The 14,550-nt window shown below is 36.8% G+C and overlaps 1 protein-coding gene across 4 annotated transcripts in view; it reads right to left on the bottom strand.

Annotated features, from left to right (window-relative positions):
* Positions 1 to 9,987: 9,987 nt before the first annotated feature.
* The window catches only part of PALLD (palladin, cytoskeletal associated protein), a 345,943-nt gene continuing 341,380 nt past the window's right edge, over positions 9,988 to 14,550 (bottom strand). For all 4 annotated transcript variants that reach the window (XM_081135630.1, XM_081135631.1, XM_081135632.1 and 1 more), the window contains 3 exons: positions 13,844 to 14,009; positions 13,213 to 13,346; positions 9,988 to 12,104 (listed from right to left, as the gene is read on the bottom strand). In XM_081135630.1, the coding sequence (XP_080991756.1) occupies positions 11,932 to 12,104; positions 13,213 to 13,346; positions 13,844 to 14,009 (473 nt within the window). In that variant the 3' untranslated portion in view covers positions 9,988 to 11,931. The remainder of the gene's footprint in view (positions 12,105 to 13,212; positions 13,347 to 13,843; positions 14,010 to 14,550) is intronic.

Raw genomic sequence — 14,550 nt, 5'->3', positions numbered from 1 at the left:
TTTCTTGTCTTCAGAGATCAACTCTTTAAAAAATTTCAGAAATAGAACACATTATTGTTAAGTATAGTTAGTGGGCTAATACATTACATCCCCAGGAATTATTTATTTTATAACTGAACGTTTGTACCTTTTGACCCCCTTCACCCATTTCACCTACCACCACTCCTTTTCTCTGGCAAACACCAATCTGTTCTCTGTATCTATGAGCTCAGGTGTTGTTTTGTTTTTTGTTTTTTAAAAAAATATCTTTATTGATTTCAGAGAGAGGAAGGAAGAGGGGGAGAGAGAGATAGACACATCAATGATGAGAGAGTCATTGATCGCCTGCCTCCTGCATGCCTCTTACAGGGGATCAAGCCCACAACCCTGGCATGTGCCCTGAGTGGAAATCAAACTGAGATCTCCTGGATCATAGGTTGATGCTCAACCGCTGAGCCATGCCGGGTGAGCTCAGGTGTTTTTTTTTTTTAAAGATTTCATGTGTGGGTGAGATTATATGGTATTTGTTTTTCTATGTCTGACTTATTTCACTTAGGACAATGCCCTCAAGGTCTAACCATGTAGTCACAAATAGCAAGATTTCATTCTTTTTTATGGCTGCATAATATTCCATTGTATATGTATATACACACAATATATATAATATTCCATATATATAATAATATTCCGTGTATATCACATTATCCATTCATCTATCAGTGGACATTTAGGTTGCTCCCATATCTTGTCTCTCGTAAGTAATGTTGTAGTGAACATAGAGGTGCGTATATCTTTTTGAGTTAGTGTTTTCATTTTATTTGAATGAAATCCTAAAGTAGAATTGCTGAATCATATATTGTAGTTATTTTTTAAATTTCTTGAGGAACTTCCATACTGTTTTCCAGAATGACTGCCCTAATTTACATTCACACCAACAGTGCACAAGGGTTCTCTATTTACTGCATCCTTGGCTATAATGATTTCTTGTCTTTTTGATATTAGTCATTTCGATGCGTGGAAGGGGATATCTTACTATAGCTTTGATTTGAATTTTTTTGATTAGTAATGTTCCGGAACGTTTCATGTACCTGTTGGCTGCCTTATTTGGAAAAATGTCTAATCATAACCTCTGCCCATTTTTTAAAAAAAATATGTTTTTATTGATTTTAGAGAGGAAGGGAGAGGGAGAAAGAGAAACATCAATGAGAGAAACATTGATCGGCTGCCTCCTGCATGCCCCCTACTGGGGGTCTAGCCTGCAACCCAGGCATGTTTCCTGACCGGGAATCAATCTTATGACCTCTTGGTTGATGGGTCTGTGCTCAGATGCTCAACCACTGAGCAACACTGGCTCGGCCATTTAAAAATTTTTTTTTTTCTATATAGTTGTATGAGTTCTTTATGTATTTTAGGTATTAACCCCTTATCAGATACATGATTTACAGATCTTTTATTCAGTAGGTTTCCTTTTCATTTTGTTCATGGTTTTCTTTGCTGTGCAGAAGCTTTTTGTTTGATGTATTCACACTTGCTTATTTTTGCTTTTGTTGCTTTTGCTTTTGGTGTTAAATTTAAAAAATCACCAAGACTGACGCAAGGAGCTTACTGCCTATGTTTTCTTCTAGGAGTTTTATGGTATCAGGTTTTACATTGAAGTCTTGTCTCCATTTATGGTATAAGAAAGTGGTTGAGTTTCATTCTTTTGCACGAGACTGTCAGTTGCCCACCTTTTCTTGAAGAACTTTTTTTCCCTATTGTATGTTCTTGGCTTCTTTGTTGTGACTTGTTCATGTATGTGTGGGTTTACTTCTGGGCTCTCAATTCTGTGCCATTGGTTTCTGTGTCTTTTTCTTCCAATACCGTACTGTTTTGATTACTATAGCTTTGTAGTATAGTTTGAAATTAGGGAGTGTAATACCTGCAGCCCCTCCCCCCCCCCTTCAGGATTGCTTTGGCTGTTCCGGGTCTTTTGTGGTTCCATAGAAGTTTTAGGAGTTTTTGTTCTATTTCTGTGAAAAATGCTGTTGGGATTTTGGTAAGGATTGCATTGAGTCTGTAGATTGCTTTAGGTAACGTGTACATGTTAACAATGTTAATTTCTGAGCACAGAATATCTTCATTTTTTGTGTATTTTCAATTTCTTTCAGCAGTGTTGTAGTTTTCAGTGTAAAGGTTTCACCTCCTTTGTTTAGTTTATTTCTAGGTATTTTATTCTTTTAGTTGTGATTGCAAATGGGATTGTATTTTTTTAATTTCTTTTTCTGATAGTAGTTAGTATATTAGAAACACAATAGTTATTTGTACGTTGGTTTTTTTATCCTGCAACCTGACTGGCTTCATGTATTATTTCTAATAGTGTTTTGGTGGGGACATTACAGTTTTCTATATAAAAACCATGTCATCTGCAAATATAACAGTTTTATGTATTCCTTTCTAGTTTGGATGCTATTTATTTATTTATTTTTTCTGCTTAGTTGCACTGTCTAGGACTTCAGTAGTATGTAGAATAAAAATGGTGAGAATGTGAATCCTTGTCTTATTGCTGATCTTAGAGAAAAAACGTTTAGTTTTTAACCGTTGAGTATAATGTTAGCTGTGAGTTTGTCATATATGGCCTTTATTATGTTGAAGTACTTTTCTTACCCATTTTATTCAGAGTTTTAAAATTGTAAACGGTTATTATATCTTGTCAAATGCTTTTTCTCCATCTATTGAGATGATTGTATGATTTCACCCTTCATTTTGTTAACGTGGCATGTCACATTGACTAGCAGATGTTGAACCATTTTTACGTCACTGGGATAAATCCCACCTGATCATGGTATGTGATTCTTTTAATGCACTGTTGTTTTTGATTTGTTAATATTTTTTGGAGACTTTGCATTGATGTGCATCAGAGATATTGGCCTTTAGTGTTTTAATTTGTATGTGTTGTCCTTTCCTAGTTTTGGTGTTAGGGTAATGTTGGCCTTGTAAAATGAGTTAGGAAGCATTTTCTTCCTCATTAATTTTTTGGAGGAGTTTGAGAAGGATAGGTATTGCATCTCTGAATGGTTGGTAGAATTCACCTGTGAAGCCGTCTGGTACTGGACTTTAGTTTTCTGTTCGGTTTTTGATTACTGTTTCGGTTTTCTTACTAGTGATCTATCCAGATTTTCTATTTATGTTTCAGTATAGGAAGGTAGTATGATTCTAAGAATTTATTTACTTTAGGTTGTCTGATTTGGTGGTGTATATTCTTTCATAGTATACTTTTACGATCCTTTGTATTTCTGTTATATCAGTTGTAACTTTATTTTTTATTCTATTTATTTGACTGTTCCCCTTCCCCCCCCCCCCCCCCCCCGATCCTAGGTCGTGCTCAACCACTGAGCCACACCCAGCTGGGCTTGTTGTTTTTTTTTAAATTTTATTTAAATTTTAAATTTTATAATTACAGTTTACATTCAGAATTATTTTGTATTAGTTTCAGTTATACAGCATAGTGGTTAGACAATCATAAACTTTATAAAGTGGTCCCCTTGATATTTTAAGTACCACCTGGCACTGTAATAGTTATTATAATATTATTGACTGTACTCCACATATTGTATTTTACATGCTTGTGACCATTTTGTGACTTCCAATTTGTATTTCTTAATCCCTTCACCTTTTCACCCAGCCCCCAACGCCCCATCTTCCTAGCAACAGTCAGTCTGATCTCTGCATCTATGAGTCTGTTCCTGTTTTGTTTGTTTATTTTGCACAGAGTATGTGCTTAGTAAAAGTTATTTCCATTCCTGTTAGGAATGCTTCTGGTACATTGTATCTGGAGTCCTCCTAGTGCTGGAAGCATTATGTATTGTACTCTAGTATTTTCTACTTTTATTAATGTGCTTTCTGAGCTTTATTTTTCAAGTCCTTTTTTCATCTGTTGATCTTGATCTAAAACATGTGTGTTATGAGCAGTATGATTTCTGGTTTATTCACAAAATGTTGACTCTGATGTATATCTCTGAGCATATCTCAGAGAGTGAAAGCTTGTTCTAAAAGCAGTGCTGCTGTGTGGATTGAATTATTTACATCAGACACCTTAACTCCCCTTATTTAAGGGGTCAGTTAGAAGTAAATATATGTGCCCTTAGGCTGTTAGGGAACTGGCCAGCCACCATGCTACTTTCCCATGGCTTTCCAGACTGTGACTCATTTTAATCATACCTTTCCCTGTGGCTCTGTTGTACTGAGCGCAGACAAATCCTTGTGGCCATTACTATTCCACGGTGGGCAGCTTTTATGCTCTTGGCCCCTGCTCCATGGTCTGCCTTGACCATTATCTTGACATTCATACACATGTCAGTTCTCAGGCTGGTTAACCCTCCATCCATAGTGAGGGTGGGCAGGAGCTGGGGATATATTCCCGCAGAATACTTGGGAGTGCTACCTCCCACAGTGGTTCTGCTTTTCAATTTTCTACAACTGGGAAATAGTGTAACAGTCTTGTGAGTGAGAAATGTGAAAGCAATTGAAGAGAAAACCATAATGGCATAAAATACATTCTGCCATCTTTGAAAGAGTATTAACCATTGACAGTGCCAGCAGTATCATTTTTATAGTTTAGTATATAAATTTGACTTTTTTTAATCCTCACCTGAGTATATGTTTAGAGAGAGGAAGGGAAGGAGGGAGAGAGGGAGGGAGAAGAAGAGAGAGAGGGAGGGATGGAGAGGGAGAGAGAGAGGGAGGGATGGAGAGGGAGAAGTGAGAAATATCGATTAGTTGTCTTCCATATGTGGCCTGTCAGGGATCGAACCCACAACCCAGGTACGTACCCTGATCAGGAATGGAACCCAAAACGTTTTGGTGCATGGGATTATGTTCCAACCAAACTGAGCAACCCTGCCAGGGCTAAATGTAGTTTTTATGTAACTTGTACAGTAATGGAATTTGGAGAATCATTTCCTGTTCCTCAGAGAGAATCACTTCAACCTCTGATTCGTTTGGTATTAATCTCTTTATTTCTAATTAACATATTTCTTGTTTTTCAGAATTAGCCATTTTATATCAACTTCCCACTAAGGAAGATGAAGATTTAGTTTTCCTTGACAAGCACACTTCTCATTCTCCTATCCTCCACTATACTTTTGTCACAGACAGCAATTACATTATTGTAATTATGTAAATGCTCTTCATAGTTGAGCTGTGTAGTATTTTACAGTTACTTTTCTTTTTCTGCACAATATTTTGTTTTCCCTGGAATTCATAATCGTATTGTTTGTTCATTTATTTAGTTTTCTGTGTTCTCAACATCACTAATCCCAAACCCTTCCCAGCTGTGTAAATATCCTGTTAGCCTATGCAGAAACACTGGGTAATTTACCAATTTCCTGTCTTGGAATTTGTAGATTGCTTTGGGTAGTATTGACATTTTAACAATGTTAATTCTTCCAATTTGTTAGAAAGCATGGAATATCTGTTTGTGTCTTCAATTTTTTTTTTATCAGTGCCTTATAGTTTTCAGTGTATAGGTCTTTTACCTTTTTGGTTAAATTTATTTTTTAGGTATTCTTTTTTATGCAATTGTAAATGGGATTGTTAATTTCTGTCTGATATTTTGTTATTCGTGTATAGAAAAACAACTGATTTTTGTATATTGATTTTGTATCTTGAAACTTCACTGAATTTGTTGATTAGTTCTAATAATTTTGTGGTGTAGTCTTTAGGGTTTTATATATATAATATCACATCACCTGCAAATAGTCACAGTTTTACTTTCGTCCTTTGTGATGTAGATGCATTTTATGTTTTTTCTTATCGCTCAGAGAAGAAAAGTGGTGGGAGTGGGCATCTTTGTCATGTCCCTGTCTTAGAGGAAAAGCTTTTAGCTTTTCGCTGTTGAGTATGACGTTAGCTGTGGGCTTGTTGTACTTAGTCTTCATTGTGTTGAGGTATGTTCCCTCTGTACTCACATTGTTGAGTTTTCTTATCATAAATGGGTGTTGAGTTTTGTCAAAAGCTTTTTCTCCGTCTGTTGAGATAATGAGGTTTTTATCTTTCCTTTTGTTAACACGGTATAGTCCATTGATTTGCGGATGTTGAATCATCCTTGTGTTCTGGAATAAATTTCCACTGGAACATGGCGTATTATTCTTTTAATGTGTTATTGAATTTGATTTGCTAATATTCTGTTGATGATTTTTGCATCTATGTTCATCAAGGATATTGGCTAGCAGTTTTCTTTTCTTTGGTGTCCTTGTCTGATTCGGGTATCAGGATAATGCTGCCCTTGTAAAATGACTTTGGAAGTGTTCCCTCATCTTCTATTTTTTGAAAAAGATTGAGTAGGATTTGTATTAATTTTTTCAAGTGTTTGGTAGACTTCACCTGTGAAGCCATCTGGACTTTTGTTTGTTGAGAGGTTTTTGACTATTAATTCAATCTCCTTATTATTAATTGGTCTTTTCAGACTTTCTATTTTATGGTTCAGTCTTGGTACGTTGTTTCTAGGAATTTATCCATTTCTTTTAAGTTATCCAATTTGTTGACATATAATTGTTCATAGTAATCTTATGATCCTTTGTATTTATCAGTTTTAACATCTCTTTTATTTCTGATATTTCTCTTAGTCTAGCTAAAGTTTATTTTGTTTATCTTTTAAAAAACAGCTTGCTCTGATATTTTTTATTTCTTTAACTAACTTTGGTCTTAGTTTGTTTTTTTTCTAGTTCCTTGAGGTGTAAGGTTAGGTTGTTTGAGATTTTTTTTTTCTTGACGTAGTCATTTATCACTATCAACTTCCCTCTTAGAAGTGTTTTTGCTGCCTCCAGTGAGTTTTAGTATGTTGTATTTCTATTTTCATTTGTCCCAAGGTATTTTTTGATTTCTCTTTTGAATTTTTCTTTGACACATTAGTTGTTCAGTCGCATGTTGTTTAATTTCCACATATTTTGCTTTTTCCAGTTTTCTTGTAATTGATTTATAGTTTCATATCATTGTGATCAGAGAGAAACTTGACTTGCTAGGTGGCCTAATGTAGGAACCACTCAGGAGAATGTTTCATGTGTGTGTGAGAAGAATGTGTATAATGTTGTTTTTGGATGGAATGTTCATTTAGTGTCTATTAAGTCCATCTGGTCTAACCTGTAGTTTAAGGCAATTGTTTACTTATTAATTTTCTATCTGGATGATCTATTCATTGCTGAAAGTGGGGTGTTAAAGTTCCCTACTATTATTGTATAGCTGTGTATTTCTGGCTTTAGGTCTGTCACTATTTGCTTTGCATATTTATGAGCATACATATTTACAAATGTTACATTTTCTTGTTGGACTGACTCCTTTATCGTCATATAATGACCTTCTTTGTCTTATTATAGTCTTTGGGGTAAAGTTTATTTTGTCTGATATAGGTATAGCTATCCCAGCCTTCTGTTGGTTTTCATTTGCACGGAATATTTTTTTTTCATCCCTTCACTTTTAGTTTTTGTGTCTTTACATCTGAACAGTCTCTTGTTGACAGCATATAGATGTCTTTTTTAAAAAATTAATTAATTTTTTATGTATATATTTTTTATTTAAAATATTGCAAATGTCCCTTTATCTCCCCAATGACCCATTCCACCCCGTCCCACCCCTTTTCCCAGTCCCCATCCCTACCATTGTCCGTGTCCTTGGGTTGTGCATATATGCATATAAATTCTTTGGTTACTCTCTCCCTCTCCACCCACCCTCCTCCCTCCCACTGACCTTTGTCAGTCTGATCTATGCTTCCATGTCATTGAATCTATTCTGTTCATCAGTTTATTAAGTTCTTTAGATTCCACATATAAGTGAGATCATGTGATGTTTGTCTTTCTCTGCCTGGCTTATTTCACTTAGCATAATATTCTCCAGGTGCATCCATACTGTCCCAAGGGTACAAGAACCTTCTTATTTACAGCTGCGTAGTATTCCATGGTGTAAATGTCCCACAGTTTTTTATCCAGTCATCTACTGATGGGCACTTGGACTAGTTCCAGATCTTAGCTATTGTAAATTGAGCTGCTTTGAACATAGGGGTGCATATATTCTTTCTGATAAGTGTTTCAAGATTCTTAGGATACATTCCTAGAAGTGGGATCAGTAGGTCAAAAGGCAGCTCCATTTTTAATTTTTTGAGGAACCTCCATACTGTTTTCCATAGTGGCTGCACCAGTCTGCATCCCCACCAGCAGTGTACTAGGGTTCCCCTTTCTCCACACCCTCGCCAGCACATGTCATTTGTTGATTTGTTGATGGTAGCCATTCTGGCAGGTGTGAAGTGATACCTCATTGTGGTTTTAATTTGCATCTCTCTGATGATTATTGACGCTGAGCATTTTCTCATGTGTCTCTTGGCCATCTGTATGTCCTGTTTGGAGAAGTGTCTATTCAGGTCCTTTGCCCATTTCTTAATTGGGTTGTTTGTCTTCCTCTTGCTGAGTAGTATGAATTCTTTGTACACTTTGGAAATTAGCCCCTTATCAGATACATCCTTGGCAAATGTTTTCCCAGACTTTGTATTTTGAGGCTGTTTTCTTTTGCTGTGCAGAAACTTTAGTTTGATGTAGTCCCATATGTTTGTTTTTCCTTGTTTCTCTAGCCCTAAGAGATGTATCAGTGAAAATTCTGCTACGTGGGATGTCTGTGACTTTACTGCCTATGTTTTCTTCCAGGATTTTTATGGTTTCATGACTTACGTTTAAGTCTTTTATCCATTTTCAGTTTATTTTTGTGTATGGTAAAAGTTGGTGGTCTAGTTTCATTTTTTTGCATGTATCTGTCCAATTTTCCCAGCACCACTTATTGAAGAGACTGTCTTTACTCCAATGTATGCTCTTGCCTCCTTTGTCAAATATTAATTGACCATAATGGCGTGGGCCTATTTCTGAGGACTCTGTTCTGTTCCACTGATCTATATGTCTGTTGTTGTACCAATACCAGGCCGTTTTGATTACAATGGTTTTGTAGTACAGTTTGATGTCCAGCAACGTGATCCCTCCCACTCTATTCTTTTTTTCAAGATGGCTGCAGCTATTCGGGGTCTTTTTTGGTTCCATATAAATTTTTGAAATGTTTGTTCTAGATCTGTGAAATATGCTGTTGGTTTTTGGCAAGATTGTGCCTCAGCCTCTCCTTTCTGATTCAGTGTGTTTTTTGACCAATGTATGTGAGTCACTCAGCTAGATTTGGTTTCTTTCAGAGGAAACTGTTCTGTAGGTACTTGTAGACTTGGTATGTTCAAGATCTCCTGGATCCCAGGTCGATACTCAACCGCTGAGCCATGCCCGGCCGGGCTATATTTAATTTCTAGGGGAGGGGATATGGTATGTAGTCACAGATATGTAGTCACAGAATACTTCTGCCTAGGCCATCACATGAACCAGTGTTATTTTCACACATAAAATAAACTGTTTTCAGAATTCTAAGATGGTTCCCATTGTCCCCCACTTCCCAGTATACACACACCTCTCAGTCATGCAGTCAAACACAAGTTGCTTTGAAGCAATTTTGCATATGTAATTATGTCCCACATGCACTGATTTTAAGAGGGATTATCTGAGTGGGCTTGACCTGATCATATGATCCCTTTAAAGGGATTGGGCCCCTGTTGCCAAGAGAGTCAAAGAGTGACAGGGATTTGTCTGGAGGGAGATTCTCATTGCTGATTTTGAAGATGGTAAGGAGTACAGGTGGCCTGTAGGAGTTGAGTGGCCCCCAGCTGACAGACTAAGTGAGACTCCTGACCTACAGCTGCGAGAACTGAATTCTGTCATAGCAACTTAAGCTTGGAAGAGGATCTTGAATTCCAGATGAGAACAGAGTTTAGTGAACATAACTGATTTTAGCCTTTTAAGACCCTGAGCAGAGAATCTAGCCATATCATGCCTAAACTTCTGACCTACAGATCTGTGAGCTAAGAAATGAGTATTGTTTTAAACCTCTGTACTAATTTGTTACCGCAGCAATAGAAAACTAAAATGACTGAATACTTTGCTTCACAAAATTGCAACTATAACTTGTTAAATATTTATTGATGTTAAATCCACATTACACCAGCACAACAACCCAAAGTAGTATGATAGTACTATTTTTTTATAAATACAACATAAAAGGTGGCAAAATAATGCTACTTAATCCCAAACCCAGCAAATTAGCAAAAAGTCACATTCAGAAAAATTTGGCAAGTAAGATATGACATAAGTCATAGTACTACAATATAGGTAGGTCCTTGAGGGACTTAGTATGGTATCTTAAATTCCATATTAGTAATGCATATAAATGTGGTCAAAGAAGCTGTACCACTGCATAGAACATCTGCCACCCAGTGCTCAGCCTATTAATCATTTAAAACCTGGTTGGTTGGTGTTCTTACGAAGAAGTAGAAAGCTGTACATGTGAAGCAGTAATATGAAATATATGGGGTGTTACACAGATATAAAAGTACTTTAAAAAATACTATGTATTGAATTGAGTAACTGAGCTAAGAGAGTTCATCGTTTTTATTATAAATAATGAAAAGTATACGTGATTTGCATAAGGAATACAGTGTTTTCTTTTCATAGCAAAGTACCATTAAAGCCTCATGTTTTATAGTATTAGGCCAAATTATTTTTTCTTTTTAATATTTATTGGTTCCGACTTAAAACCATCAAGTCTGGTCAGAATCAACAGTCTAGCTGATGCAGAATCAAATGCATTTAAAAATCAGTCTTTGCTGAGGTGCCTTTACAAACTCCTCAGAATGCAGCACCTTCTTAAAGCAAGGCTTCATGGGAGCAGGGATGTGAACTGATAAATTTCACCATGTCTTGGTGCCATTGAAAAAAATAAACCTGTTTTTGTCTCTCTTAAGTGTCCATTTCCCTCAGGTAGACTAGATGCTACAGGCAATGTCTCATTTACGCCAATCTTGCAGTCTCAGTCCATTGTCAACTTGCTCTAAACATCTAAAATCTTCAACTACTACACAAACTTAAGACACACTACGATTTCCATAGCACATGTGCTCCAACTTCCAGCTAACCCTAGATTCCCTAACTCGTGAATGGCTGTTTTTTCACCTACATGTTAGATTAATTTTCAAGAAAAGCCTGGCCTTTACCATGTCTCTTGCCCCTTCTACTTTTATCTAAATGAATACAATGTAAGTATGCTGGTACCTTTTCCTTCCTTCTTCTCCCTACTTCTTTCAGACCTTTGTTTCCTCCAAATTCTGAACGCTTTGGTTATTTGGACGCCTTCCCTGGAATGGACTGTATATATTTCTGTTCTATTCAGAATACTTTATATTATTTATATTTAAATTAGCCTTTTAATATGGTTTGTAAATAAGCTTTCTACCTAGGTAGCATGAAAAGAAAATAAAACACATAAAGAGAAAAAGGAACTAAGGTATTACCCTTGTTAAAAAATACTTGATAGTATTAAAATTTAAGGGAAGTAATTCCCTCCTTATGATTTAATATAGAACAGTTTGCAAAGACAAGGCATCAACTTGGATTTCTTTCCTCCTTTTTCACCCTTACATATTGCACTTGGTTCACTGTAGCTGTCTGAATACACTGTCACTTCAGAATCATTCTAGTATTTGTGGTACAGTTGCCTCATGTTAAGCATTCCGCACTATCATGCCCTATAGCACCTAAAACTAGTGTTTAAAGGCTCTTATGATAATATGAATTGTGGTTACCTTTGAACAATTGGTTGCTTTCCTTTAGTATTTTGGCATTTCAGACCACTTTAATCACATCAATTCAAGAGTTGTTCTGTGCAATGTGTACATTTCTATTAGTATCACCTACTGAAACTCTTAGTTTGGTATATCAAGTAAGAAAAATATTATTTTGGTTTTTTAAATTTCTTACAGTCAAAGGTATGTTTTTGCCTTTTACATAATGTGACAAAGGCATATGCTGGTCAAGGCTGTTTCAGTGTTTCAGCTTTAACAAGAATGTCGGATCACAGGTCCTCACTTTCCACCAAGCCGGCATTCAGTGTCAGGTGAGATGGATTGGCTTCAGGTTGGAACGCTGCTTTGATGTCTAGTCCCTGGTCCGAAAGTGCTGCGTAGCGACTGGCTGAGGGGCGTACTTTTTTTGGCTTGGTGCTCTGTGGCTGCTGATGCCACTGGGCTACAAAAAAAAAAAAATTTTAACCAAGATTGCTGGAAAGCCCTCAGATGTTTCACACACATAATGTCTTTGATATACACCAGGCACTTGTTCTTTATGAAAGACTGAACACATCCATGGTGGAAATTCTAAAATTTAAGTACAGTTTCACATTTTACTCATGTTTCAGATTTACTGTCTACAGATTATTGGGACTAGAACAGCTAGATAATAAAGACAAAGTGTAGTTCATTTGACAGTAAATATTTGCTATTGCACAGGGAATCCTTTGAAACAGTCTCCAGGTTTCCTAATTCATCTCCCTCCTCTTTTTTAATTTTCAGAGTTCATAATGTATAAATGCCACAATATTTAGAGTAGTTTTGTATCCTGGATGGATCTTTTAACACTAATCAATAGAAAGGAGCTGGGCAGTAGGGAAGGTTGAGGTCACTCAGTTTCTGAAAAATGTCACAAAGTTATTTTTTATTCAAGAAGAGACATGTTCTTAATTTTTTCTGGTGGTTTTCTCTATGTCAATAGATCACATAATGTTGTACTAGTTTGTAAATTCAAAATGATTTTCTTTAAATTTAGGACGCATGTACACAAATACAAAAACAATCACAAACCTATTGTTCAGCTGCTTAAGATATATTAATGAGAAAAGCACTAAGCCACAGAAGTATGCATTCCAGGATCAATGGTACACACATTTAGAGTGCAGTAAGACACTGTGATAGGATTATAATATAAAGGCAGTCATTTGCAAAACACAGTAACAAGAATAATGTGAAAAAAACATGGTTATGCTTTTGCCTACTGTTAATGCCTAAGGATGCTTAGGTAAGGAAGCCACAACTGACTAGCCAACATAAGAGAAATCAACATGCATATTTTGCTAATAATGCAAAGTTCCTGCATGATACTTGGGTATTTGTTCTCCTGGTGTAGTTCACTATTAATGTTGAGAAACTATAAATAGAAAGAGAAAGAGCAATATGAAATTTTTGGCAGAAAAAACCCCACTCAAGTTTATAAGATTAAATAGCCGTAATGTGGTTTGCTGTCCAGACGTCTGATTTTCCTAATGTAATGAATAAATGCAATAAGATGGAGTGGCACTCACTATAAACGTCCAGCCTGGCAGTGCAGGATACAATCCCCGCTTCATTCTTGGCTGACACTGTGTACCACCCGGCGTCTTCTTTTGTGGCTCCCTGAATGAGCAGGCAGATGTAGCCATGATTATCCTGGTGCATGCTGGAGGAAAGGATAAGGCCATTAGGGTTCTAAATTTTTAAGAAGTGGCTTTGGACATGAAGCATCATTTTTAATTAGATCATTAGAAACAGAATAGTGCAGGCAGGCGATAATAGGGTCGTCCTCATTCTGGAGAGGCTGCTGGCCCCATTAAAGTTAATGGGAGAGAAGGGCAGACGCCAAGAGGTTGAATAAATCTGTGCACTTAATTTCTAGTTAAGGCTTTGCCTTTACCAAACCACTGAATAGCTTCTCTTATCACCATTGCAGCAAAAGATTTCGTCTTTTCTTTTAGATATAAACACACACAAGAAAATCACAAGATTAAGTTAGAATGTGTTCATCACTTCTCTTCTACAGGCTTAATCACAGATTAGGGTAGAGAGTGATCTTTGCCTTTGATATCATCAGTAGCATGACTCTTACACAGATTTTCATGCTCTGTAAACTGTGTTTTCACGTATCATTAAGATTAGGCCAAGTCACTGTATTCTCACCTCACTCGGTCAGTGCTGTGAGTGAGTGATTCATTTTCTTTCTTCCAAAATATCTGAGGTGGTGGCACTCCGGAAACACGGCATTCCAGTCGCACTGGGTACCCATCAGCAACGCCAGTGTTTTGCAGCTTCTCGAGAAACACAGGGGGTTTGTGTGCTTCTTTAGCTAAGAAAACACGACATGAATGATCTGTCAGTGATAGATGAAAGGAGCACTACAAAGAATTCAAAAGCTTTTTGGAATATTGCTTAAACAGATCGTTTAGTTTATGATACTATTTGTCACGTATGCTAGTCCTTTCTCCAAATTATTATTTCACCAAGAAAGGTGACTATGCTTCATTCCACTCATTTGTTTCCTCCGTTAATTCAAGTCTGACAGGCCCACACAGTCCGTCGGCCATCTGCTCCACACAATGCCTGTCTGACAGACTGCCCGAGACTTCTGTCACTGCTGGCATCTGGGCCGGCTGCGGTGCTAATTCTGTGAATATGCAGGCACAGCCCTTCCAACCACTGCCACCTAGTGGTGCTGAGGGGGACATGTGTTTCTAGGAATCAGCTCCACTTGGAACCCTCTCCCTGCTATCTGAAATGTTTGCTATGAAGATTCTGAAACTTTGTAAGTCCTGGCTTAAGTGAGAAGTACCATAGGATTTAAACAGAGAAAAATAAAGGAGAGGCAGCTTTATCTAAACATGGCAGCT

This window comes from Miniopterus schreibersii (assembly GCF_964146895.1).
Source record: "Miniopterus schreibersii genome assembly, chromosome: 4".
Classification (NCBI taxonomy): Eukaryota; Metazoa; Chordata; class Mammalia; order Chiroptera; family Miniopteridae; genus Miniopterus; species Miniopterus schreibersii.
This window is presented reverse-complemented; position numbering and strand designations above follow the sequence as displayed.